The sequence below is a fragment of the Lampris incognitus genome, chromosome 2 (assembly GCF_029633865.1).
Source record: "Lampris incognitus isolate fLamInc1 chromosome 2, fLamInc1.hap2, whole genome shotgun sequence".
NCBI lineage: Eukaryota > Metazoa > Chordata > Actinopteri > Lampriformes > Lampridae > Lampris > Lampris incognitus.
In genome coordinates, this window is record NC_079212.1 from 103,484,677 (window position 1) to 103,512,624 (window position 27,948).

Below are 27,948 nucleotides of genomic sequence, written 5' to 3' on the forward strand. Positions count from 1 at the left end.
TACGACTTCGTGTTGGGTCATCTTTACAACCGCTTCATTTCCTCGAGAGCAGCTGGTTCTCCAGGTCCTCCAGACGAGCCGTCATGCCCGTCAGTGAAGCGATGGTTAAGGAAAAATACACGTGTATGAGGAAGCAGTGATGGTCTTGTCGAGCACACATAACCATCGCATTATTATCGGTCTCATCATCCCACTTCTGACACCAATGAATGTAGCGAATTCGGGGGGCAACCACAGGAACTGCCGCGGCCGAGACGCGACCCCGCACCACAGAAGACATCGCTAACCGCTCGACTAAAGGGTCCGACCAGTTAGTCAAGGACCAACGTGTCTACTTATCCATGCACGTTACATTACCCCCTCCTTCGGGAAGCGCGGGCATATCAGCTCCCTCACGCCTCTGGGCGCACGCGCTACCGATGACCTCACGGTCCCACCATCCCATTTCTGACACCAATGTAGCGAATTCGGGAAGTAGTCCGGGAATCGTCGCCACAGCCGGGACGCGAACCCGTGGCTCCCGCACCGCAAGCGATAACGTTAATCAGTCGACTAAAGGGTCCGATTCGTCAGCCAGCGGCCAACGTGTCTACTTATCCATGCACGTTACAGTACGTTCATTATTTATTTAGTCGTTTGGAGTGTCACTCTATCTTACTTCTATTGCTCTTTCTAATCTTGGAAAATTGCCTCAGTTGCTTCACAAACGTGCCGCTGCAAATGCTTATGGTGATCAAACTGCATCAGTATTCAACCTCTGTTTCATTTACTCGATAAAAGAAACTAGTGAAAATACTTCCACCAGCGAAAACACGTTTTGCCCCAATGTTTCTTACTCGAGCTGTGGAGACAATACAGATAAATGCAAAAAAAAAAAAACCAGGACGAATCTGGAATATAGACGACTAAATCAAGATTTGCTAACGATTAGGAGTTATAACTAAAAGCAAAAAAAAAATCCTGATTTCTAGATAGTGATTTGTTACACAACTGTTCACTTGGAAAAGTGATATATGTGCTGGTGTTTTACTGGGTACATGTTGTCCATCACTGTAAAAACATAATCCATGTAATACAAAAATATGCATGTTTGTACTGTATGAGCAAATTTACATGGAGTCTTTGATTAGTGAGAAATCCAGTTGTTTGAGTAAGACAATATGAAATGCAAAACACCAAAATTTTGTAGTATGAGACCAACAAAATGATAGATGGCTTTGTTTATTCCCCTTTTCCACATCAAATGCCTCAGATCATGTCAAATATATTCTTTTACAGCCCCTTTCTCCCTTTTTACCTCACATCATAATCCATGCTTGACTCAATTATCTAAAAGAATACACACCATTGCACACAATCCTCCTGATTAACACACATACATACATTTGCATGCACGCACGCGCGCGCGCACACACACACACACACACACACACACATATCTGGGTTTAAACTCTTGTCAGATGACGTGGGGACATTTTCTGAAAGGATGAATTGGCATCATTCGAAACAGGGAGAGAGTCTGCCTGTTTCACCATTGAGAGGTGTAGATGTGTTTCACGTCAGTTAACAAGGCATTTGACCTGTCTTTGACCTGTCTGAGAGAAGTGACGAATAGAACAGACGGGGTCATTCCCTTTGTCTTTAGGTCCTTCTGGTTGAAACAAATATCAACATTGCTTATACTCCATCCCCCTGTTTCTTTCTTTCTCTCTCGCTCTCTCTCTCTCACTCTCTCTCTCTTTTCTTTATCACATTCACACAAATCCTAAATCAGATATATTTCCTTTTATATTTTGGCTATTTGTTAAATATGGCAATAATAAATAAATAAATAAACGAATAAATAAATCACTAAATAAACCGATGAATAAACAAATAGATAAAAGTGGGGTACTAAAGCATCCTTGGTGAGTACTATGTGAACAGTCTCTAACTCGTCTTAACGTCACCTGTTGATGAAAACGATGATTTGGAAGGGTGAAAGAAGAAAACATGACAGATCAGTCAGATCGAAGTTCAAAATGGCACATTTATCTCAATGTGAATTCCTTTGTCCCCAAATTCTTAATAGGAATCCAAATGAAAAGCTCACTCTCACCCAGGCTCATGAAAACCGTTTCATCTTATGTCATTTGGAAATGCCCAGGGCCTATTTTGGGCCCTGAGTCTGGGTTTAAATGCTGTTTGTTTGTTAATGTTTGTTTTGTTTATAAGGATATATTTCTGTGTGAGCTGCTCCAGGGTGCTCATGGTGGCCTGCTGGAACTCCACCAAGCTCTCACAGGCACAGGGGTCCTTCACCTCAATCTCTCCCTGGCTCTCCTCTACAGACATACAGATGTGTGTGTTTGTGTGTGTGTGTGGGGGGGGGGGTAGAGAGAGGTGAAGAGGTAAGAATGTATTAGACGATGAGGATAAAATCATAGAAGACGAGATAAAATGAAGACCAAAAACTTTTTTTTTATCTTGTATTCTCACTTTAAGCCTCTAGATGAAGCTAGAGAGCTATGCATTCCCACACCATAGGCTCATTTAGGTCTAGTGTGGTCAAACGGGGCACTATTTGCTGCTATGGCAGGTATCCAACCATCACTTGGAGGCTATATTTAATACTAAAAACTAAGTTGCTCAGTGAAATAGTTGTAGCAGGTGATGAAGTTTGGGATTTAAGGTACTTGCAGCCAAAGATCAAAGTTCACTTAAGGTTTTTGTGATAGAAGTGAAACGTGTCCGGGTATGGGACATGTTGTCCCTTAACTGGAACATGGAAGAAGCTATTACTGCAAAGAGTAATAAAACATATTGTGATATAGCACCAAGGTGATGTTTAGTCAAGTGTGATATTCTGTTGGTGAATATAATATGCATTGCAGTTAAATCCAGCTGTATGTTGTACCTGGGCAGACGTTGAGTTTAAGGTTGTCTGCAATGGTGTTGATGGCGGAGAAGTCGGTAGTGTAGTAGAAATGTTTCTCCACAGGCTCTGAGGCGATCTCACGAAGCTCATCCTCCACAGCCTTACCAACACCCACTGCATACATGGTGATACCTGCACAAATACAAAAATGCATGCACAAATAAAGAAGTGCACACACAAACGCAAAATTGCTGTTAAACAATAAATACAGAATCCTAACATCTTGGGCCCTAGGATTCTGTAGCTCTCCTAAACCACTGGTTAAATGACAATTGTTAACTAATACAAATAACCTTAAAGGTTATTTTAAAATCATGTTTGTTAATTTTGAATCTGGTTTAAGAGGCCCTGCATTTATACTACTATATTTTCCACAATAATATTGTTACTACAGATTATATACAGTGGCATCTTTAGCTGGTAATTTCAATAAGAAGTTGCAGCTGGTTAGTACAACTGTGGGGAAAAAAGTGACTATCAACTATTAAAATAATATCAAAATTAAATGACAATACTAAATTAGAAACTTAGCTATTTTTTAATTAATTAATTTAATTAATTGGTGAGCAAGCCTATTGGGGTCTCCCTCAAAGAGACAAGAGGTAATTGAAATTGTAACAAGGTGAGATGTAGCATAGATAACAGTTCCACCTGAATTTAGAAAAGGTTTATGAGGTGTGAAAATACTTGGGATTATAGATTTAAGAGGATAGTAATATCCATGCTTTCGACTGCCGTTCTCCCATTAAGTGAGGCTGCAACACATTAAAGTGTAATTTGGGAAAGGTCCTCAATACGTTATTAACACCAGCTCTGTCTCACCTCAGTGATTTCAATTTCACATCTGAATTAATTTCAATTTTTAAAAAGTGAATCCAATCAAAAAAATACTCTACTCCATAAATTAATCTAAATCAGACCAGCTTCTTTTGCTTTCTTGGCCCACTCCGTGATGTCATCTTGGGAGCGCCCGTCTGTGAAGACCAGTCCAATTCGTGGGATGTTGCGACTTGGCCCCCGGGCGCCCTCGGCCTCTGAGAAGCTGTTTTCCAGCATGTGTTTCAGTGCCAGGCCTGTCATGGTGCCTTTCTCCATGTAGTCCACCTTGGCAAGGATAACAACCATAGTCAAAGCATCAAGTATAATTGAGATATAACTCTTAAATACTGCCACATCAGCATTTCTGAAAGGGCAGAGGAGCACTTCTTTGATTATGTTTTCCACTCAAAATCGGCCACAGATCTGAAACTAATAGGCACCCATGAAGCCTTGATTAGATTGGGACCAAATGTTGTATATATTACATCAACTGGTGTACTTTATCCTTAAATTCATATATACACCTCCTAGTTGGGATGTTAAATCAAATCTGCTCACAACAGTCATCCATTGCATCCAATACTCTTCTACCTCTGATTCACCTCTAAGTAAAGCTGGTGTCCGTAATCCCGTACAATCCCACTTTACATCTGGATTTGGCAAACGTGAAGAAAGCCATTTCATCGTTGGGTTTAAGACATTACATCAGCTTTCCTGTAGTTGAGGAACAAATGACCTTACCTTCATGACGGCAGCTTTGATCTCATCGGCAGTGTGGTACATGTTCAGAGGGAACTCCGTCCTGACCCGACTGGAGTACTGGACCAGACCCACCCTGGTGCCATGGGCCGACACATCTAGAGAGTCCACAACCTAACACACAGCAGGGCGGCAAAGGAATCACATGCTAACACAAGGGATAAGGGGAACACTTGGTTGTATTTTCAAATGACAGATTCAGTTAAATTCTCCTTTTAGAGTTGTCTTTTTTTTTTTACATTAAGTGTAACAGAGTTTCACTTTTATTTGGAATTTATCTCTTTTGGACAGCTGTTTCGATTTGAAATTATTTGGTCTATTAGTAATAGCAATAGATTAAGAATAATATCGATGTTGTTTTCTTTCAACAGTCAATATCCCTCTTGGATTTAAACTCTTAATTCATTGTTCATTGAAATTCTTGCGATTAAAAAAATTCAATCACACTACCAGTTTTAATGATCTATTTTCAACAATAGCAAGTTTGCTGTGGTTGCCGTTTCTCACTGCCAATTAATTTTGTTTGCAATGTCACATTATCGAAATGCTCTGTATACTGTGATGTGTCATATACATACACTCACCTGGTTGACAAACTTTTTGACCAGCTCGAAGTTCTGAGGGCGGACGCTCTTGGATCCGTCAATCAGGAGCACCAGGTCAATGTTGGCTGACTTGCAGGCTGGGGGGGGGGTTAAATTAGTGCTGATAGTGTGCAGCATGACAATGTATGGTTCCTCATGGCACACACAAAGCTTTTACAGTAGTTCTCAGCATGGTGATGGTATGTTTATACTGTGCAGATAATGGACCCAGATTCTGGGGCTGCTGCAGAAAATTTACAGATGGCGCAAATGTATTTTCAATCTGAAAGGTTTAATGGCATTCATCTTTTAACGACGAGGTCTCGATAATGTACGCACAGCCAGGGCACCTTTGGCTATGTAGCAACTAGTAATAAAATCCATGAGAACATTCCTGTGGTGATTATGAGTACAATAAACAGGGTCTAACAGCTTTCCTGTGGTTGCTATTAACTGACTGACTCAAAAGCTGTACAGCGTACACATACTGTACATACACAATGATCAAATATAGGCGAAAGTAAGAAAGAGATAGAACTAGCTCCTCAGTTATCGTATGGCATGGCGTGGCAATCAACAAAGCATCGCTGGAAAATGTGAGCACCGTATTTTTTGTTGTTTCTTAAAGGCAGCCTTGAGAGTCATTGGTTTTGATTTAAATTACTGACACCTTGGCTGATACTGGTGTTTGCAGCAGTGTTTGACCACTCCAGACCCCAGAGAGCCATCAGAGGTGAAAGAGAGGCATTTGTGCTGTTATGTTAGCACATTCCCCACCGCTGTCGCACATAGACACATGATCTGAGTCTTACCCACTGATATCATAACATCCGTCAGTAAAGGTCTTCCATGAAATTCGTCTGCCATATGTTCTTCTTAGCCACAACAACTTTGCTTGGCTTTTTAAATTTGCCACCACCTGCCTTATTCTAATGCATGTGGCTGCTTTGGTGAGGATGTGAGATGCTATGCTGCTTACTGTAAAATGTTATCCTGGGCAAAGTCCTACACAACAGTTACCATTAAAATGAGCAACTATAAAGGCGTTCGTGATTCGGATATTTGTAGATAAGATGTTGTCGCAAATAAGCCGTTGACAGAAAGTAACTACAAATAAAAAGTAACCGGCTCGCGCATAGGTGGCATCATATTTGTGTGCGTTGGCGTAATAATGTGTATTTGTTGGCCTCCTGTGACACTGTATGAGATGGCATACATACTGCCACAGTTCTTGCCGTCCTCCTGCAGCAGTTGTCCCTCAGGGCAGATGCAGTAGAAAGATCCAGGGGTGCTCACACACTGGTACTCGCAGCCATGCTCTACGGTGTTGCACAGGTCCATGTCTGGAAGTAAACAATACTTCCACTGATACACAGGCTCGCAGGATCTTTTATTTTGCAGTAGACATTTACAAACACACAGGTAGTACATGGAGACATGTAGTTGTACTGACAGGCTAAGAGAGGTGCACACATCCTTGCCTGGTGGGGCGTATTAAACACACAAGAATTAAAGTGATATGGTATTGTATACATACTTATACAAAAAAAAAAAAAAAAAAGTGTGATGATATTGGAAAAGGTGGTTACACATAAAGGCATGGACACACAATAGATACACTTCTCTCTTTCACACACACACACACACACACACACACACACACACACACACACACACACACACACACACACAGACATATCATCTGTAGTAAGCTACGCCAGAAAGAGTGAGGTTATAAAGCGTCTTCATATTACAAAGGGGGTGAATGTATTTTGCGTTGTGTTGTAATACTTTTCCTAAAGGGGATTTTTGTTTTAAAAACAGTGACCGATTTATCCAGGCGTACGGTTAATTATGTCAGATTGTGGTTGAGGGGAATTGCACACAACATTTTTTATCTGTGTGCCTCTCCTCAGCCTACGCATGTTTTTAATAAGACCTTTTATTTCTATTATTATTTTGGATTTTTTCTGCTCCTTTTCTCCCCAATTGTACTTGGCCAATTACCCCAGTCTTCCGAGCTGTCCCAGTCACTGCTCCACCCCCTCTGCTGATCCGGGGAGGGCTGCAGACTACCACATGCCTCCTCCGATACATGTGGAGTCGCCAGCTGCTTCTTTTCACCTGACAGTGAGGAGTTTTGCCAGGGGGACTTAGTGCGTGGGAGGATCACGCTATTCCCCTCCGCCCCCCCCCCCCGAACAGGTGCCCCAACCGACCAGAGGAGGTGCTAGTGCAGCGACCAGGACACATACCCACATCTGGCTTCCCACCTGCAGACACGGCCAACCAAGCCGGAGGTAGCACGGGGATTCGAACTGGCAATCCCCGTGTTGGTAGGCAACTGAATGGACCACCACACCACCCAGACGCCACTTAAGACCCTTTATTGATGCAAATCTCTCAAACTTAATATATTTGTAAGTAGATTTGCGATTGGACACGCATCACCACACAAAACATTTTACTGAAAAGGTGAAGTGAGCAGACGCACACTGTGAGGACAAATTAAAACGTTGGAGTGGAGTTCACTGACTTGTGCAGGTCTTCTTGTCTTTGTTGAGTTTGAATCCTTTGTTGCAGTCGCAGGTGTAGACGCCTGGCGCACTGACGCAGATTTGCTCACAGTCATGCTTCCCCTCTGCGCATAGGTCTATGGCTGAATTGTAAATAACACACACACACACACATCGGTTTTGACTTCTGTATTTTGCTAAACAGTGTCTGGTGTCACAAATGTTTGTATTTAAATATTTATATGTGGAAAACAATTGCTGGTAACACTTTCTATGAAGCTTGCATCTATAATGCCGTATAAGCATCTATAATGCCCTATAAGCATCTATTGCATTTATAACGCCCCTACTTTCCTATAATGTGTATTACAATGACTAACAGCTATGGCTGAAGACTGAAATAGCACTGAAGTCTCATTATGCATCTCTACAAAACTTCAGCAAAACAAGTTGGCTATGATGCATTATGACATTTGAGAGATAAACAGGCTAAAGGTGATATATTTATGATGCATAAATCCGTTTTAAATTGACAATGTATCATAAAGGTGGTTATGAGATGTTGTGAGGGCGTATACATGATTATAATGAATCTTACAATGACTTATAGCGACACTTATAGGAAGTTATAGATGCTTATAGGGCGTTATAGATGCAAGCTTCATAGAAAGTGTTACCCAATTGTTACACACGTTAAATTTGCACATCATAAACATTACTACATGCGACACATGCAACAGTGTTCTATAAGTCACTGCTTGTGAGAAGACTTAAGACTCTTTTACGGAGTTGAATAATAAGCACTTAGCCAAGCAGACAGAAAGTGTGGCGTGGCAGCTACAGTACTGATTTAGTGTAAAAGCATGGTTAGGGGCTTCAACAATGGCCTCTGTGAAATGTGTGAATGGGTTGCGTGTGTGTTGGGGGGCCTGACTAACGTGTGCAGGTCTTCTCATCTTCATTGAGTGTGTATCCTTCGTTGCAGCCGCAGGTGTAGACGCCTGGTGCGCTGACACAGATTTGCTCACAGTCATGCTTCCCCTCAGAACACAGGTCTATGGCTAAATAACACACACAGGGTTAATATGGTTGTGTGTGTGTGAGAGAGAGTGTGTGTGTGTGTGTGTGTGTGTAGGTGTTTGCACCTTTATGTAATATATGAGAACATAACTTTTTCATACATGTGTGTTCAGGCAAAAATGTATTTGTACTTGTGTGTGTGTGTGTGTGTGCGTGTGTGTGTGTGTGTGTTTTGCGTGTCAGTGTGTATCTGTCTGTTGACCAAAAGGTGATGTGAAATAACTAGCTAAGCTTTGTCCAGGCAGAACAGCCCTTTATAGTTATCACATTTTGATGAGTGAAAAGTGAAATTTTGAAGATTTTTGCAAGCAAATAATAGTTTTAGTAGAGGCTGAAAGAGCTTAATTAGGCTTAGTACGTTTTTGTCATTGTTACAAGAGAAACAAATGCTACTACTACTACTTTTGGCTGCTCCCGTTAGGGGTTGCCACAGCGGATCATCCATCTCCATCTCTTCCTGTCCTCTGCGTCTTCCTCTGTCACACCAGCCACCTGCATGTCCTCTCTCACCACATCCATAAACCTCCTCTTTGGCCTTCCTCTTTTCCTCTTCCCTGGCAGCTCCATATTCTACATCCTTCTCCCAATATACCCAGCATCTCTCCTCCACACATGTCCAAGCCATCTCAATCTTGCCTCTCTTGCTTTGTCTCCAAACCGTCCAACCTGAGCTGTCCCTCTAATATACTCGTTCCTAATCCTGTCCTTCTTCCTCACTCCCAATGCAAATCTTAGCTTCTTCAACTCTGCAAACCATATAACATATAACAAGAGAAACATATACTCTTGTTATTCCAGGCTATGGACGACAGGAGTGGGTGAACTGCCTGTGCTTAGCTGTCAAAAAGTCGAGGGACAACCTGCACAAAACAACAAAACTAAACAAAAGTGCATTTTATATTCCTAATCCATTTCTCATCTTTTTTTTTCTTTTTCTTTTTTTGAAAGCCATCTTCCTCAAAATGGGGTCCAGAGAATTTGTTCCATGAGGTCCCGAGCAATATAAGACAATAGCTTAATTTACTGAACTATTTTTTCCCCCGTTTTTCTCTCCAAATGTACCCGGCCAATTACCCCACTCTTCTGAGACATCCCGGTCACTACTCCACCACCTTTGCTGATCCGGGGGGGGGGGGGCTGCAGACTACCACATACCTCCTCAGATACATGTGGAGTCATCAGCTGCTTCTTTTCACCTGACAGTGAGGAGTTTCACCAAGGGGATGTAGCGCATGGGAGGATCACGCTATTCCCCCCCCCCCCCCCAAACAGGCTGACCAGAAGAGGTGCTAGTGCAGCGACCAGGACACATACCCACATCCGGCTTCCCACCCGCAGACATGGCCAATTGTGTCTGTAGGGACGCCCAACCAAGCCAGAGGCAACATGGGGATTCGAACTGGAGATCCCCGTGTTGGTAGGCAACGGAATAGACCGCCACGCCACCCGGACACCCTACTGAAGTATTTCTAACTGGCAAATGTATCTAGCTGGCAAGATCATACATAATCTGACTCACATATAAAAGAAGTACAAGACATGACCTGTAAAAGACCATGATGAATTCATATGCAAGTTGTAAACAGGGTTCAAATGAGAAACAGAAAAAGCAGAAAAACAGAACAGCTGATCCAGCAGCTATGTAACCACATGTTCCTTCACCATAGTTTTCTTACATAAAACCTCTGGTATTTAGGTTAAGTGGCTGGTTCAATTACATGGTGTTGCCTGTGTTGTGAAGGTATCAGCTTCAAGGGAACAGCTCATCTGTTGTTATCTCAAGACAGTGAATGGTGTTCGTTTTGTGCCATAGTGTGCTGAGTCAGTGTTTGTGTTTGGCCACATCTATGTCTGAGTGCATGGTCACATGCTGCTTGCTTGCATACACATCTGTGCATACAATCACACTTGTTCATGCACACATCCTCTGTGTTTGGCAGTGTTTGCATTTGATTTTGGATGTATTTGTTTGTGTGTGTGTGTGTGTGTGTGTGTGTGTGTGTTGTATTTATCCCTCCTACATGTATATGAACGTGTAGATGTGTTTAACCATCTTGTGAATGTCTTTGTGTAGTTCTGTGGTGCACGCTGGACTGTGTGCTTGCCAGTACTCACGCTGGCAGGTCTTGCCATCTTCAAGCAGCCTGTATCCCTCGTTACAGCGGCAGTGGTAGCCATTGAGCACGCTCACACACTCGTGATCACAACTGTGGTTCCCGAACGAACAGTAGTCGATCACTGAGGGGGGAGAGAAGCAGCCAGCCCATAAGCAGCAGAGCGCGCATCAAGCAAATGTGTAGGATCGTACCTATGCTCCTGTGGCCTAAATATAAGCCTTACTTCAACTCAGGCTTGAGAGCAGTCAGGACTCAGGCTGCTATAGAGTCCCTGACTGGGAATAAGGGTGATTCATTTCGCAGTGCTCACAGTGCTTATGATTTGAAAAAAGGCACACCTGTCAGTGCAAGATTGAAACATGTCTTAAAAGTTGAAAATTTATATCATAAAAGAATTGGTTGTAGTACTACTAAAATGATCGGCGGTAATTCAGTTTATTGGATGACAAATTGTCAACAATTTGGGATCCTCAGTATTTTTTTTAAATTTTTTTAGATTTTTTTCCCCCTTTTTTCTCCTCATTTGTATCCAGCCAATTACCTCACTCTTCCGAGCCGTCCCGGTCACTGTGGCAGACTACCACATGCCTCCTCCGATACATGTGGAGTCACCAGCCGCTTCTTTTCACCAAACGGTGAGGAGTTTCACCAGGGGGACATTGCACGTGGGAGGATCACACGATTCCCCCCAGTTCCCCCCCAAACAGGTGCCCGACCGACCAGAGGAGGCGCTAGTGCAGCGACCAGGACACATACCCACATCCGGCTTCCCACCTGCAGACACGGTTAGTTGTGTCTGTAGGCAAGCCCGACCAAGCCAGTGGTAACATGGGGATTCGATCCGGCGATCCCCATGTTGGTAGACTTTTTCCTCGTGTTGGTAGACGTCTGGAGACTGCAGCTACCGATCTCCTCATGCTAATCTTTACTTCAGGGTAAATTTGGGTGGAGGGTACATCGCTCAAAACCCTTCCCTGAGTATCACGAAGCAGCAAATGAGGAAGAAACGCTGTCTTGCATGGGTAAGTTGATGAATCCTACTGTATTTTAATGGGCCAGATTTGAGCTTGGGTTGAAGACATGACAAGTGGAAAAATCTGATGGTCAGTCCAACAGTCTAAAGCTTCCCTGGGCGAAACAACGGGTTAACGTACAGTAAAAGGCTTTACACAGGGTTAATGCTGCTCATTTATCATAAGCACGTTCGGATCGCTCCCTGCAGAGAAACATTTCCTGAGTTGAACTCAAGCCTTTCGCATGGAAAATTTCTACCAGGCCACAGGAGACATTTAGGTACAAAAAGCAAAGCAACTCTTCTGCACATTAAACCAGTTTGGAAGCCCTTTTAATCTCTCTTTGACTCTATAATAAATAGCAGTCAATAGCCTTTCCAAAGGGTCCCTGTATTAAGGCAAACATCTTATGTAAGAATGGATTTCTGGCAGAGATATGCCCTGTACTCATATCCTATCTGAAATCCTTTACATACTCAATGTCAATTCACACAGCTTTTTTTATGGCAAAAAAAAAAAATCCTCTGTTGTTTTATGCCTCACTAGCAAATGAAAAGGGAATAGAAACAACAAAGTACTTTTGTTTCTCTTTGCAGGAAAATAATTTTGCGGGAAAAAGTTTTTTATTTTTCCTCTGCCAAAATACATTTCAACTGAGAGTTTAGCCAAAAGTATTAAAATTAGTTTATATAGAGGATTGATGTAAAGGAAGGAGCTACTGCTGGTTGTGCAGTCACAGCAGTGTGTGTTGTTGCATTTTTGTTGTTGTGTGTGTGTGATACGAACTCGTGCAGGTCTTTTTATCATTGTTTAGCGTGTATCCCTTGTTGCAGTCGCAGGTGAAGGAGCCAGGAGAGCTGACGCAGATTTGCTCACAGTCATGTTTCCCCTCAGCACACAGGTTTATGGCTGAAGAATACAAAAATAACAAAACAACACACTGTTATTTGTCATAAAAAACATGAATCTCTGGGTTTTATTTAAAAATCATTCACTTTGTCATTTTTTTCTTCATCAGAGGGAGCCGGTGGGTGGTCTTGGTTTGCAGAGGAAGCAATGGAGCTGGGGTACTAAGTCTAAACGAATTTTGTCACCGGACACTTTCCAATGGAAATTGTTTAAGCCTTTAGAAACTATGACAGATCTCCTTTCCAGCAATTCCCTTTTTTTAGGGGTCCAAGCAGCGAAGCTGGTGGAACCCTATTGTATTTGTTAGGATTATTATTATTTTTCTCCGCTAAAAGTGTGTGAGGCTCAGCAACCGTAAGTCCTAGACCAACCAACTTTGGTACGTGGATTCCTATGGCCCCCCACTACTCAGGCACCACAAATCACCTATGTCAGCCAGATGGTGGCGCTATAACAAAGGGGCATGCGTAATTCCCACATCATAAGTCAGATCAACACAAAACTGCACAGACCTATGCATCTGAATGTGCTCTACAACTTTGTATCGGGACCACATATGTCAGCCATATAGTTTGCCCGCCATTTTGACTTATATTAGTTTGGGCGCGGTTTCTCAGCTAAAAGTGTCTGAGGCTCAGCAACCATAAGTCCTGGACCAACCAAATTTGGTAGGTGCATTCATACAGCCCCCCACTACTCTGGCACTACAAATCACCCATATCAGCCAGATGGTGGCGCTATAACACAGGGTCATGCTTAAAAGGCCATAACTCCCACAGCATAAGTCAGATCAACACAAAACTTAATCGACCCATGCATCCCAATGTGCTCAACAACTTTACTATTGAGACCACCTATGTCAGTCATATAGTTTGCCCGCTATTTTGACTTATTTGGTGTGGAAGCGCTGCAGCTCTACATACCACACGCCAGGACACCTGGGTATAACGACATACTTTTTCTTTTTACGGCAGTCGGCTAGGACGCAAGAAATCAGACACCGTCTGGTCCAGTTTTGGAAACTCTGGCACATGTTTCTGAAGCAATGGAAGTGTTACGACATTTTAAAAAATTACGGTAATCGTCTAGGACACAGGCGACCCAAGTAATCCGACATTGTCATATCTAGTTGGAAACTCGGGTAGGCTACTGTTTCTGAAGCAAGATTCTTCAATCTTTATTACATTACCAACAGCGGTTTAGTTTCATGTGGAAACGGTAGTCTATTACAGGCTAGGTGTATAAAAGGCCCCTACGTATCATAGCGTTAATTATTTACGTTGGGTGAAGGTATATGATCATGAGGACAAAACCATTCAAATTGCTCCATAGGGGGCACAACAGTGCCAATTCTTGGACTCCTCCTAACGCCGCTTGCGGCTTTAATTTTTTTTTTTTTATAGCCAAATAGCCATGCTTGAAATTCAAATCAATACAATTTTTTAGATTCAAATATTGAGCAAATTGCTCATCTGACCATACTGATCAAGGGATCCAGGACAATATCCTGTGTCACGGATACACCCTTACATGTCTCTTTGTCACCTCTTTGCCAACCCACTTGTACCTAAATCTGGACATGTCACTGCAGTTGTGCAAAAATGCTCCTAGTCAACTAGTGTTCCAACTTGCCGTTGTTGATTGTACTCCTAAGATAAGCAATGTTGATGTTGCAAAATCCCAGGAGTGCTAATGGATGCGATCAGAAACTCAGATCTTCTTTACCTCCATTTTATTGTTACCTGTGCACGTTTTCTCATTGTCGTTCAGGGTGTACCCAGGCAGACACAGGCACTGGTAAGAGCCCGGGGAACTCTCACAGATGTGCTCACAGCCGTGGTCCGATTCCAGACACAGGTCCACACCTTTCCAAAATACGACATCGTCATCATCACCATCATCATCATCAGTGATCTTAGTATTTTTACAGTTAAACTGCATTACCACAACTTTAAATTTCCATCATCGTCGTCATCATTGTCCTCGTCTTTAGAGAAAATGCCAATGGAAAACAACTTTATTTTCTCATTTGTTGTTCTCACAAATTTGTTGTGGCTTTTTGTGTGCCGTACCAGTTTACTAATTAGTGGTGAGCAGCAGGTATTGGTAGTAGCATTTCTAATGCTGTTTGGTGCTCTCAATAATTTTAGTGATTGGTTGTATAATCACTTAAACTCACGGTATTCACAGGCCCTATGAAAAAGAGACGAAAAAGGAAAAAAAATGTGCAACCAACACATTCCTTTTTGTAATCTCCACTCAAAACAGATTGGCTGGAAATTTGCTTTCGTCATTCGTTCATCGATAGGTTCAGTCGGTCTCCTTGCCAACCCGCCAATTCTATTTCTTTTTTAAGCAGAAGTATTTATTTTCCCAATCCTGCTGACATCGTCTGCCTGCCCTGACTTTTTCCATTAGCTGTTGAGGACTGCCAGAGAGGAGTTCAGACCTGTGTGTGTCAGTCCTGTCTGGAGTGATGTGAATGAGGAAATGTCATACCCTAAAAGGATTTAACAAGGTTGTTGTGAGAGTATAGAGTTCTCTGAGGCTAGACGGACATGCTGGCTGTTTGCACTTAGACTAGACACCCATAATGTCTTTAATTGCATGCAGGATTTAGCCAATATAGCATGAACTGTATATCCCACCCAAAGGGTTATAACTCAGTTTCCTTTTTTCTTTTCTTTTTTTACTTTTTATTAAGGGCTTACTTTTATGTTCACTCAGCTAGGTTGAGACTGAATCTAACTAAGCCCTTAGTCGAGCAAACCAGATGGTTTCAGATTATGGCTTTTCTTCAACAGGGTGCCAAACCTATAAGAAATCAACTCTCCTTACCACTGTCAATTGATATTTCAGGAGCTGTGATTGTTTGACTTGATTTGAATCCATTTATAAGGCTCCATCTGTGTTAAGAGTAGTTTAGAGAAACGGAAGATTTACGCTTTCACATCTCAAAGAGTAGACCAATATAACCTTTGGTATTTTCTGCTTTTGAAGTGGTATAATATCCATCCCTCCTGTATCCAAGCCGCTCATCCCTATTGGGATCGCGGGGATGCTGGAGCCTGTCCCATCAGTTGTTGGGCAGCAGCCAAGGGAGACACCCTGAAAAGGCCGCCGGTCCATCGCAGGGCCGACACATTCACATCTAGGGACAATTTAGTACGGCCGATTCACCTGACCTACATGTCTTTGGACTGTGAGAGGAAACCGGAGCACCCAGAGGAAACCCACGCAGACACGGGAGAACATGCAAACTCCACACAGAGGATACCCTGGGATTCGAACCCATGACATTCTTGCTGTGAGGCGACCATGCTAATCACAGTGCCATTGTGCCGCTCAGTGTTATAATAAACAAACAAAAAATTCTTCCTTTAATGAACTGCTGTCTAAGAATAGTCGGTTTTTTTCACCAATATCTCATTGATTCACATCTGTCTCAATTTTTCATCCTCTGATTTCAAATGAATCCTCTCTCTAACTCCAGACTCGTTGATTATGATTAAGACAGTTCAAGAGGAGAGTTTGGTGGTGAATTAACTCAAAAAACTCAATGGCCCACCATCCTGTTGTAGTCCCAAACCTAAATGTAGAAGGAAAAAAGTTCCATCCATCCATCCATTATCTGAACCGCTTATCCTGCTCTCAGGGTCGCGGGGATGGTGGAGCCTATTTGTTCGCAAATTTTTCCTTTTTTTTTTTTCAAAGAAAAATCAAAACATCTGTCTCTTTTTATCCTGTGCTGGCTGAAATGAACAAAAGGTCATTTTCAGTGTATTTTTGTATGATTCATTCATCTGTTAGAATCAGTTGAGTCACAAACCAAGCTAAAGGCTGAAAATGTTTTGCCAAAACCTAGTTTGGAGACAAAGAGGCAAGCTTTTCCTTGCTGTATCCTCACCGCAGAGCTTATCCTGGAACTGCAGTCCAAACTGGTGAATCAGATCAAATGACTCGACCAAGAAGACGTGGTCCTCGAAAGGCGGGGAGGCCATGGCTCTGAGGGATGCCATGTCAGCTCTGGCCACGCCCACTGCATAGATCTCAATGCCCTTCTCTCTGGCCTCGGCCGCCACCTCCGCCACACGGTCCTGGGGACGGCCGTCCGTCACGATCACAGCCACGTTGGGCGCCTTAAAGAGTACATCTCAGTCAGATCGAGGTGAGGGACCTTGAAAATAGTTCTGTGCTGCGAGCAACTGGAATTCTTAGGCTTTAAAGCTAAACCTTGTCAAAGTCACGTTGAATATTGTGAGTGGACATTAAAGGTTACTTACGATTTTTTTTTTTACAACCTGGTTCTTATTTTTATAGTTTTTGCCATCATATGTATCAGTATGGTATCATTTCATCACCGGTATCATTGTGTAGATCTTTGACAACAGATTCTTATGTTCAAGTTCAACGTTTTGGTCGTATAAATGTAGAATACAATGGAATTCTTGTGCTCTGTCTCTCTCTTCCTTAACACAATGGACAATGAAAACAACAACACGCCCCCCCCCAAAAAAAATAGACTATGTACACAGGGAATTCTTACATTCTGTACATAATATACAGTACACAATAACACAACAATATAAGGTGCATATGGGTGTCAGCTGTTCAGCAAACTGACTGCTAAAGAAAGAAACTATTACTGAGACGGGTGGTCTGTGATTTGATGCTCCGGTAATGTTTTTTTAGATGGAATGAGCGAGAACAGAACATGAGCGGGGTGGCTGGTGTTCTTAATGAAGTTTTGGGCTGCAGGCGTCCAGGTGGTGTGGCGGTCTATTCCGTTGCCTACCAACACGGGGATCGCAAGTTCGAATCCCTGTGTTACCTCCGGCTTGGTCGGGCGTCCCTACAGACACGATTGGCCGTATCTGTGGATTGGAAGCCGAATGTGGGTATGTGTCCTGGTTGCTGCACTAGCGCCTCTTCTTGTCGGTTGGGGCGCCTGCTCGGGGGGGGGGGAACTGGGAGGAATAGCGTGGTCCTCTCACGTGCTACGTCCCCCTGGCGAAACTCCTCACTGTCAGGTGAAAAGAAGCAGCTGGCGACTCCACATGTATCGGAGGAGGCATGTGGTAGTCTGCAGCCCTCCCTGGATCAGCAGAGGGGTTGGAGTAGTGACCGGGACAGCTTGGAGAGTGGGGTAATTAGCCAAATGCAATTGGGGAGAAAAGGGGGGGGGTCCAAAAAAAAAAGAAGAAGAAAAGAATGATGTTTTGGGCTTTCCTTTTGCAGCGAGTGGTGTAAATGTTATGAAGTTGTGGTAGTTCCATGGTAATGACTTTTGCTGCTGTCTTTACAGTCCTTTGAAGCAGTCTGCAGTCCTGAGCAGCCAGGTTGCCAAACCACACTGTGATACAGCCTGTCAAGACACTCTCCATGGTACTGCCATAAAAGTTCATAAGAGTTTTGGTACTCATACCAAAGGAGCCAATACAAAGGTCAGACATGTTTCAACAAGTCCAGCTCAACCAATTTAAACCACGTATTTGTAAGTTTTAAGGAAAATGAAGTTATTACTTGAAATGTCCAATATTATTAACAATGGTCTAACGCATTACTGAGGTACGTCCTGGTCCAATATTATTAACAATGGTCTAACGCATTACTGAGGTACGTCCTGGTTCAGTCTGCAGGGATGGCAGTCTTATTTACCGTAGGTGGTAATAACCATCGATAAATAAAAAATCAAAGAGTCATAGATAATGGAAAATTATAGGACAAACTCTGAGGCACTTTGGTTGTTTTTTCTTTTCCTTTTTTTGTAGCGAGGAATGATTTAAGGATCCTATTCCATGGTCTCATAAGACACCTTTGTAAAACTGAGTCCAGCGGTGATCCTGTGTTCGAGATCTCTACAATAAAGCTAATGAGTGAGATGATATCATAACTGATATACATAATGACAAACCTACAAAAATAAGACCCAGGTTTTGAAGAACCATAATTATCCTTTGAAAAAGCCAGTATGGTGTACCTTGGGCCTGTCTCCCTCCTCGGTGCTGAAGGCTACGTTCATGGCGTATTTGATGGCCAGGCCGGTCATGGTGCCCTGGGCCAAGGGAATGATCTCATTGATGGCCTTCACCATGGCTTCCAGTTTGGAGTGGGACTTCAAAGAAAACTCATTGTGGACCTGAAAAGAAGCACAAGTACTGTGTTATTGCTCAGAGGGTGTTTATTCAAGTCACCTTGTAGCATTTATTTCAGGAGAGGAAAGGATTACCAAGAAGACCTTCCTTCATTTCAAAGATAAAAAGGGAAAAGAATAGATTTACATAAAAAACAACATATTCCACGAACTAGAGGGAAGAGGGAGAGGAGAAAGGGACTTAAAAATGTAGGGTCAGATATTTAAAAAGGGAGAAGGTGGAGAGTGACGAAAGGAAGATGTCATGGCAATTATTTAATTCCACTCTGACATTAAATGAGGTGGGAGACAACAATCTCTTATAGTATTGTCACACTTCAATATGTTCATGAACAGATGCACAAAGCATAGATACTGAAATGTGTCCCCTCATCTAAGAGCCCACTCCCTTTGTACTATGCAGCCCAAACACGCTTATTGTCACAATCACAATGGTATGTACCCAGAATTTCCTTAATCCTGGTTGGAAGAAGTAGCTTTTTTTTAACTACTTTATTAATCCCCGTGGGGAAATTCCTCTCTGCATTTAACCCATCCTAGCTGTGTAGCTAGGAGCAGTGAGTGGGCAGCCATGCAGCACCCAGGGACCAACTCCAGTTCTTTTCCCATTGCCTTGGTCAGGGGCACAGACAAGAGTATAAACCCTAACATGCATGTCTTTTTGATGGTGGGGGAAACCAGAGCACCTGGAAAAATCCCACTGCAGACACGGGGAGAACATGCAAACACCACACAGAGGATGACCTGGGATGACTCCCAAGGTTGGACAACCCCACGTTCGAACCCAGGACCTTCTTGCTGTGAGGTGACAGTGCTAACCGTGCCACCCTAGCTTATCTTAATTACTGGACTGTCATCCTAATGGATAACAGAACTTGCTCAAAGAGTTCATAGGTCAGGTCTCCTCTCATCTTCTGTCGTAATTCTCCAGGATCGTTCCTTCAGACCTTGTGACACTCAGCTGAGTTTCTCACACATTCCTCTGCTATCAACTAACAGTTAACAATAGGCCTTTATTAGCTCACACAGAGAAGGCACTTTGTAGCACCACCTTTTGTTAATGTTTGTAGAACGAACCCAATAGCGACAACACAAGACAAAGTAAAGCACCAACCTGGCAGGACTCGTAGAGGAGAGCCGGCCGGGCCTGGACAGAAGGGGGAGGCGCTTCAGGCGGAACTTGAGAATAGCTTCTTAAAAATGGGAAAACGTAAACTGCCCCCTTAATCCGAAAAGGAAAAAACGTAAACTGCTCCTTTAAAGTCCGAAAGGGAAAAAAAACACAAACTGCTCCTTTAAAGTCCGAAAGGGGAAAAAACACAAACTGCTCCTTTAAGGTAGAAGTCCAACCGAGTAATAAGATCCACAGTGAGAGAGGAGAAATTAGAATATCAAAAACTTGATCTCAACTAGAAAATCACGATGGGAAAATCCAATGGGGAAAACACAAAGAGAGTTCTTCTCCGAACAAGCTCTCAAGGAGAACTGACACAAGGGAATAATCAAACAAGCAAAAACACGGAGAATACTACAATCTGTACTCCACCGGGAGACACAGAAATGTCACAAAACTCGAGACGAAGAATTTACTCACGGGACTGTTCAGGACGAACTCGCGACGAGTTCTGGAAAGCAAACAAACTTATACTAGAGTGGTTAACGAGTAGGTAGGCTGCAGGTGTTTCAGACGCGCCCTTCCCCCGCTCTCATTGCTGGTTGCCAGGTTGGTCAACAGACCGAGCCCTAACAGTACCCCCCCCTCTACGGGAGCCACCAGGCGACCTGCCAGGCTTGTCAGGGTGACGGCGATAGAACTCAGCGAGCAGACCAGGGTCCATGATGAGCTGGCGGGATACCCAGCTTCGTTCCTCCACCCCATAGCCCTCCCAGTCAACCAAATACTGGAACCCCCGTCCCCTGCGTCGGACGTCCATCAGCCGACGGACCTTCCACTGTGGATGCCCATCCACAATCTCAGGGGGAGGCGGAGCTGGGGCCGGAGGCATAAGGGGGCTCTCGGAGACAGGCTTTACTCGGGACACATGAAAAACCGGATGGGTCTTCATGGAGGCCGGGAGCTTAAGACGCACAACTGCAGGACTGGGTACTTCCTGGATCTCGAAGGGTCCAACGAACTGGGGATTCAGCTTCTTGGCAGAGGACTGAAGGGGGAGATCCTTGGTGGACAGCCAGACTCTCTGTCCGGGTTGGTAAGCTGGTGCTGTGGATCGGCGACGGTTAGCTCCTCGTCTGGCACGTTCCGTAGCACGGAGCAGCGCAGCCCTGGTGATCTCCCAGACACGACGACAGCGGTCCAGATGAGTCTGCACGGAGGGAACCTCCACTTCGGACTCCTGTGCAGAGAAGACGGGCGGCTGGTAACCCAGGGATGCCTCAAAGGGCGAGAGGCCGGTGGCGGAGCTGACCAGGGAGTTGACCGCATACTCGACCCAGGGGAGAAACTGACTCCAGGAGGTTGGCTTCTTGGCAGCGACGCAACGGAGAGCAGATTCCACACTCTGGTTCATCCTCTCAGTCTGTCCGTTAGTCTGCGGATGATATCCCGACGAAAGGCTGACCGAGGCGCCCAACCCCTTGCAGAAAGCACGCCACACACGGGAAACAAACTGGGGCCCTCTGTCTGACACAATGTCCTTGGGAAGTCCATGCAAACGGAAGACGTGGCTCATCAGGAGGTCAGCGGTTTCTGAAGCAGAAGGAAGCTTAGGCAAAGCCACCAGGTGAACACCCTTGCTGAAGCGATCCACCACCGTCAGGATCACTGTGTTGCCCTGAGACGGAGGAAGTCCAGAGACAAAATCCAACGCCACATGGGACCAGGGCCGACTGGGAATAGGAAGGGGCTGCAGCAGACCAGCCGGTGCCTGGTGAGAGGCCTTGCTGCGGGCACAGATGGTGCAGGCCATGACGAACTCCTTGACGTCCCTCCTCATAGTGGGCCACCAGAACCGTCGAGCTATGAAAGTGAAAGTGCGGTGGACTCCAGGGTGGCAAGCGAGCTGACTGGTGTGGCCCCATTTGAGGACCCGAGACCTCACTGAGTCCGGAACAAACAGTCGGCGAGGCGGCACGTTGCTCGGGGCTGGACTGGAGCGCAAGGCGCGCTTGACCACCGTTTCAAGGCCCCAGGTCACCACGCCAACGACCTTGGTCTCAGGGAGGACGGGACTTGGCTCCACCGTTACAGGTTCCTTAAGGTGTTGACGAGACAGAGCATCTGCCTTGGTGTTGCGGGAGCCAGGACGATAAGTCAGTGTGAAGTCGAACCGACTGAGGAAACTGGCCCACCGTGCCTGCCGACCATTGAGACGTTTGGTTGCCCGGATGAACGTCAGGTTCTTATGATCAGTCCAGATGGTAAATGGATGCTCTGCCCCCTCCAGCCAATGGCGCCATTCCTCAAGTGCAGCCACTACAGCGAGAAGCTCCCGATTACCAACATCGTAGTTCTCCTCGGCGGGAAGGAACCGGCGGGAGAAGAACGCGCAAGGATGAACCTTCTGGTCGGTCTCTGATCGTTGGGAGAGCACAGCCCCCAATCCGGTGTCCGAAGCGTCCACCTCAACTATGAACTGCCTCTTGGGATCGGGATGGAGTAGGACGGGGGCACTGGTGAACCTCTCCTTGAGCGACAGAAATGCAGAGCGAGCAGCTGGGGACCAGACGAACGGCTGAGAGGGGGAGGTTAGACGGGTGAGGGGTTCTGCTACAGAGCTGTAGTTTCGGACGAACCTCCTGTAAAAGTTCGCGAACCCGAGGAAGCTCTGCAGTTCCTTACGTGACTTAGGATCCGGCCATTCCACCACCGCTTTGATCTTGCGAGGATCAGCTCGAGTCTTGCCTCCCTCCACGATAAAACCTAAGTAGTCCACTGACTCAGAATGGAACAGGCATTTCTCAGCCTTGACGAACAGCCGGTTACGAAGGAGGCGTTCGAGAACCTGCCGCACGTGCTGGACATGCCCCTCGAGGGACCTGGAGAAGATGAGGATGTCATCAAGGTAGACGACAACGAATTGGTCGAGCATGTCGCGAAGGATGTCATTCATGAGTGCCTGGAACACCGCCGGGGCGTTGGTGAGGCCGAACGGCATTACCAGGTACTCATAATGACCACGGGGAGTCTTAAAGGCTGTCTTCCACTCGTCCCCTTTCCGGATCCGAACGAGATGGTAGGCGTTCCGGAGATCCAGCTTAGTGAAGACAGTCGCCTGGGTCAGGGGTTCGAGGGTGGAGCTCATCAGAGGCAGGGGGTATTTATTCTTGATGGTGATGTCGTTGAGTTGGCGATAATCAATGCAGGGTCGGAGACCACCATCCTTCTTCTTAACGAAAAAGAAACCAGCTGCCACCTGGGAGGATGAGGGTCGGATGAGCCCTGCCGCCAACGATTCTGAAATGTAATCGTCCATAGCAGCCTTCTCGGGAATGGAAAGGCTGTAAAGACGACTGCTAGGGAGAGAGGCCCCAGGACGGAGGTTGATAGCACAATCATATGGCCGATGCGGAGGGAGAGACTGAGCCCGCGTCTTGCTGAAGACCTCCCCGAGATCATGATACTCGGGAGGAACAGAGGAAAGATCGGGAGGAGGAGCAATCGGAACAGTCTGGACTGCTGGACCAGGTGCGGCCTGAAGACACCGGGCGTGACAGGAGGAGCTCCACTCCAAAATGTTACCAGACGACCAAGCAATGTGTGGCTCATGCTGAGCCAACCAGGGACGCCCCAAGATCACAGGAACTAAGGGAGACTGGATGACGAAGAACTGAAGGCTCTCCACATGGTTTCCAGCAATAGTGAGAGACACGGGACAGGACTGTCGGGTAACACTGGCCAGGCGGCGCTCATCCAGAGCAAAGGCCTCTATTGGCCTCTCCAATTCCTCACATGGAATGTTAGCTTGAGCAGCAAACGTAGAGTCCAAGAAACACCCATCAGCTCCCGAATCGATGAGTGCGCCTACAGTGAGCCGCTGGTCTGCCCAAGCCAGAGTAACGCTCACAAGATGGTTAGCCGGAGCAGGATGGCGGGAACAGGAAAGACGGCTCACTAGGATCTCCCGGGGTCCCAGTGAGCCTAATCTTTTGGCCGCGTAGGACACTCGCTGATCCGGTGTCCCTTAAGACCGCAGTAAAGACAGAGACCTGCCTTGAACCGGGCCTCACGTTCAGCGGGAGTCAGTCGTGTACGCCCAAGCTGCATAGGTTCCTCCTCTGTCACTGTCTGGGAGGAGGAGAGGCTTGCCACAGGGGAAGTGGAGTGCGACGAAGAAGAGCCCCCTTTGGAAGCTCTGGATGGCTGAGAGGTAGAAACGGTTCCCCGTAGACCTCGCTCGCGCCTTCTCTCGCGGAGACGTCCATCGATGCGGATGGCAAGGCTGATAAGGTCGTCGAGAGAGGTAGGATCCTCCCGGGTGGCTAGCTGATCCTTGACGGCATCGCTGAGGCCCCTACGGAAGGTTACCCGAAGTGACTGGTCGTTCCAGCCACTCTCAGCCGCAGCCAGCCTGAACTCGACTGAGTAGTCAGTGACACTGCCACTGCCCTGCTGGATCCTGCTCAATCGGACACCCGGATCCTGACCGTACACTGGATGATGGAATACCTTCCGAAGCTCAGCCACAAAGTCATCGTAGGAAGAGCAGAAACTGGCCCCCATGGACCAGGAAGCAGTGGCCCACTGAGCAGCGCGGCCAGTCAGCAGGTTAGTCACGTAAGCAACTCTTGCAGCATCTGTGGTGAACCCCCTGGAATGGTGGGCGAAGACAAGCTCACACTGCATGATGAACGTGGCACAGGTCTCAAAGTTGCCATCAAAAGGCTTGGGATTGGAGATACTGGGCTCCCGGAAATCCGAAACATAAACGGTAGGATTGTCTAAGGCAACGGCTGCGGGCACTGCTGGAGGAGGGGCGGCCGGAACTGGTGGGACAGCTGGCTGGATGGTGATAGCCGCTGTGAGAGTTTGCAACTGCTTAAGAACCTCCTCTTGTTGGCTCGCGAGCGCCGCTTGCTGGGCCGAAAGAGAATCCACCGAAGCCTGGAGGGGTTGCACCTGAGCCCGGAGGCCCTGCATGGCAACAGCGGCCTCTTGTAGTTGCTGGCCGTGGGAGGCTGTAAGCTGAATCTGCTTATAGAGAGCAGCCTGGACAGGATTGGCGTCTAGGTTGTCTGGGTTCATAGTGAGGGCGAGTTCGTACTGTTAAGGTTTGTAGAACGAACCCAATAGCGACAACACAAGACAAAGTAAAGCACCAACCTGGCAGGACTCGTAGAGGAGAGCCGGCCGGGCCTGGACAGAAGGGGGAGGCGCTTCAGGCGGAACTTGAGAATAGCTTCTTAAAAATGGGAAAACGTAAACTGCCCCCTTAATCCGAAAAGGAAAAAACGTAAACTGCTCCTTTAAAGTCCGAAAGGGAAAAAAAACACAAACTGCTCCTTTAAAGTCCGAAAGGGGAAAAAACACAAACTGCTCCTTTAAGGTAGAAGTCCAACCGAGTAATAAGATCCACAGTGAGAGAGGAGAAATTAGAATATCAAAAACTTGATCTCAACTAGAAAATCACGATGGGAAAATCCAATGGGGAAAACACAAAGAGAGTTCTTCTCCGAACAAGCTCTCAAGGAGAACTGACACAAGGGAATAATCAAACAAGCAAAAACACGGAGAATACTACAATCTGTACTCCACCGGGAGACACAGAAATGTCACAAAACTCGAGACGAAGAATTTACTCACGGGACTGTTCAGGACGAACTCGCGACGAGTTCTGGAAAGCAAACAAACTTATACTAGAGTGGTTAACGAGTAGGTAGGCTGCAGGTGTTTCAGACGCGCCCTTCCCCCGCTCTCTTTGCTGGTTGCCAGGTTGGTCAACAGACCGAGCCCTAACACCTTTGACCTGCTCCACATCAGCCACAGCATCCATCCAAACAATGTAAACAGTATAGCTCATACATGGTCAAAGATTAAAAGTAAACAAACATTCATACGTATATGAATTGCCTTCGCAGAGGATAAAGTCAACGAACAGGTTGCACTGAGAGAACAGAGAAAAGGAAGGGGACATGTGGATGATTAAGGGGCAGGGTAGGTTCAGCGGCCCTACCTTGCTTGAGTACTGGACCACTCCCACTCTGGTTGAATTGAGACCGATGTCCAAAGTGTTGAGGATATCAATCATGAACTTTCTCATTGTCTCAAACTCATGAGGCCGAACACTGCGAGAGCTGTCAATGATGAAGACCAGATCCACCGGACCAGACTTACACTTCTGGTCTGGACCTGAGATTGGGACACATAGTGTTAGAAGACCCGAGAAGCAGGAGTATGGAGCCAATTAGATGAGTACAGAGCAAACAAGAAAGTGGCGAGAGTTGCATATTGTTGGTATGACTGTTTCCGAGGTCTAAACTGAAATGAACCTGTAGGATTTTGGCCAGACGATGCCCTGCATCTTAAAGTGACAATTGTATAGTAGGAGCCTAGTACTGAAAAATGTTGTGACATTTTACTAGTTTGATCTTCTTTCTTTTTTCCTGATTTTCCCTTTTTTTCCCCTCCCCAATTGTATCTGGCCAATTACCCCATTCATCCACGCTGTCCCAGTTGCTGCTCTACCGCCTCTGCCAATCCGGGGAGGGCTGCAGACTACCACATGTCTCCTCCAGTACTTGTGGAGTCGCCAGCCGCTTCTTTTAACCCGACAGTGAGGAGTTTCACCAGGGGGACGTAGCGCGTGGGAGGATCACGCTATTTCCCCCTCTCCCCGTGAACAGGCGCCCAGACCGACCAGAGGAGGCGTTAGTGCAGCGACCAGGACACATACCCACATGCGGCTTCCCACCTGCAGCACGCCCGACCAAGCCGGAGGTAACATGGGGATTCGAACCGGTGACCCCCATGTTGTTAGGCGATGGAATAGACCGCCACGCTACCCCGGCGCCCCGTTTTTTTTAAATTTATTTCTGATTTTTCCCTTTTTTCTCCCAATTCAGTGGCCAATCGATCCCTATTCTAATTCAAACACCCACCCTCGTACTGCATGCGTTAACCAACTGCATATCTCCGGCCGGCAGTCTCGAAGGAGACGCCTCCCCACTTTCGTGACAAGGCGAATCAAGGCCGAACCACTGCTTTTTCCGACACACACAGAGACGCATTCATGTGACGAACACAAGCCGACTCCCCTCCCCTCCCGAAGACAGCGTTGCCAATTATTGCTGCCTCATCGAATCCGGCCATAGTCGGATTTGACGAGACCGGGGCGCAAACCCGGGTCCCCAGTGGGCAACTGCATCAACACAGCCGATGCTTAGACCGCTACGCCACCGCGGACCCAGACGCCCCGTTTGATCATTTTTTTGCGCGTTTTACTTTTTGTTTATGTGGCGGCAGGCTAATGGTGCTATAATGACCATGTTAAAATCACTTTCACATTTTGTACCGCCAAACCCTTAATGTTCACGACTCTCATTACTTAACAGTAGCCACAAGAAGCCTGTTTTTGTCTTTACTTTCTCAACATGTCTGTGAATGTTCGTCCCTGTTGTAACATCATCTTTGTCCAATAACACAGCAGTCATGGAAGAGGTTTGAATTCATCCAGGTTATGGGGTGGCTTTATGGTTTGGAAAGGAGACATTTGATTTATGGAGACCTGAAATCTCTTCTCTCGGGAGCCAGACAAAAAATGTTTGGCTATAAAGGGGAGAAAAGACAGGAATATCCGTTTATGCCTGGGAAACCATTGTGGACCATAGCTATAGGCTATCGTTACACAGGCATACGTGAAGAATGCTTGATTTATGTGTAAGTGACATGTGCACTTTTCATCCTCTGTAATTGGCTGAGATAACATTCAAGCCAGTCTTCAGTTGTTCACCTACCGGAAACCACAATCAAATACATAAGTTGAAGTTCTGAAATAAAATACTCTTGTGGGAGGACAAAAAAAAAGACAATGCTGCCCCCCCCCTTCTCTCTTATGTCTCACAGCGTCACTTGGCTGACCTGCTTTTGGCCTGGCGGTGGCGAGCGCAGCCAACGCCAGCAGAAT

The 27,948-nt window shown here is 45.8% G+C and overlaps 1 protein-coding gene across 1 annotated transcript; it reads right to left on the bottom strand.

The window, feature by feature from the left end:
• On the bottom strand, window positions 1-27,948 carry matn4 (matrilin 4; the record flags this gene model as incomplete). Its single annotated transcript, XM_056274083.1, has 16 exons — window positions 1-93; window positions 2,220-2,324; window positions 2,897-3,049; window positions 3,838-4,021; window positions 4,478-4,609; window positions 5,080-5,177; window positions 6,300-6,422; window positions 7,616-7,738; window positions 8,534-8,656; window positions 10,791-10,913; window positions 12,592-12,714; window positions 14,457-14,579; window positions 16,622-16,853; window positions 18,695-18,853; window positions 25,999-26,168; window positions 27,894-27,948. Coding segments are annotated over 16 exons (2,085 nt in total), but the record flags the coding sequence as incomplete, so codon positions are not given.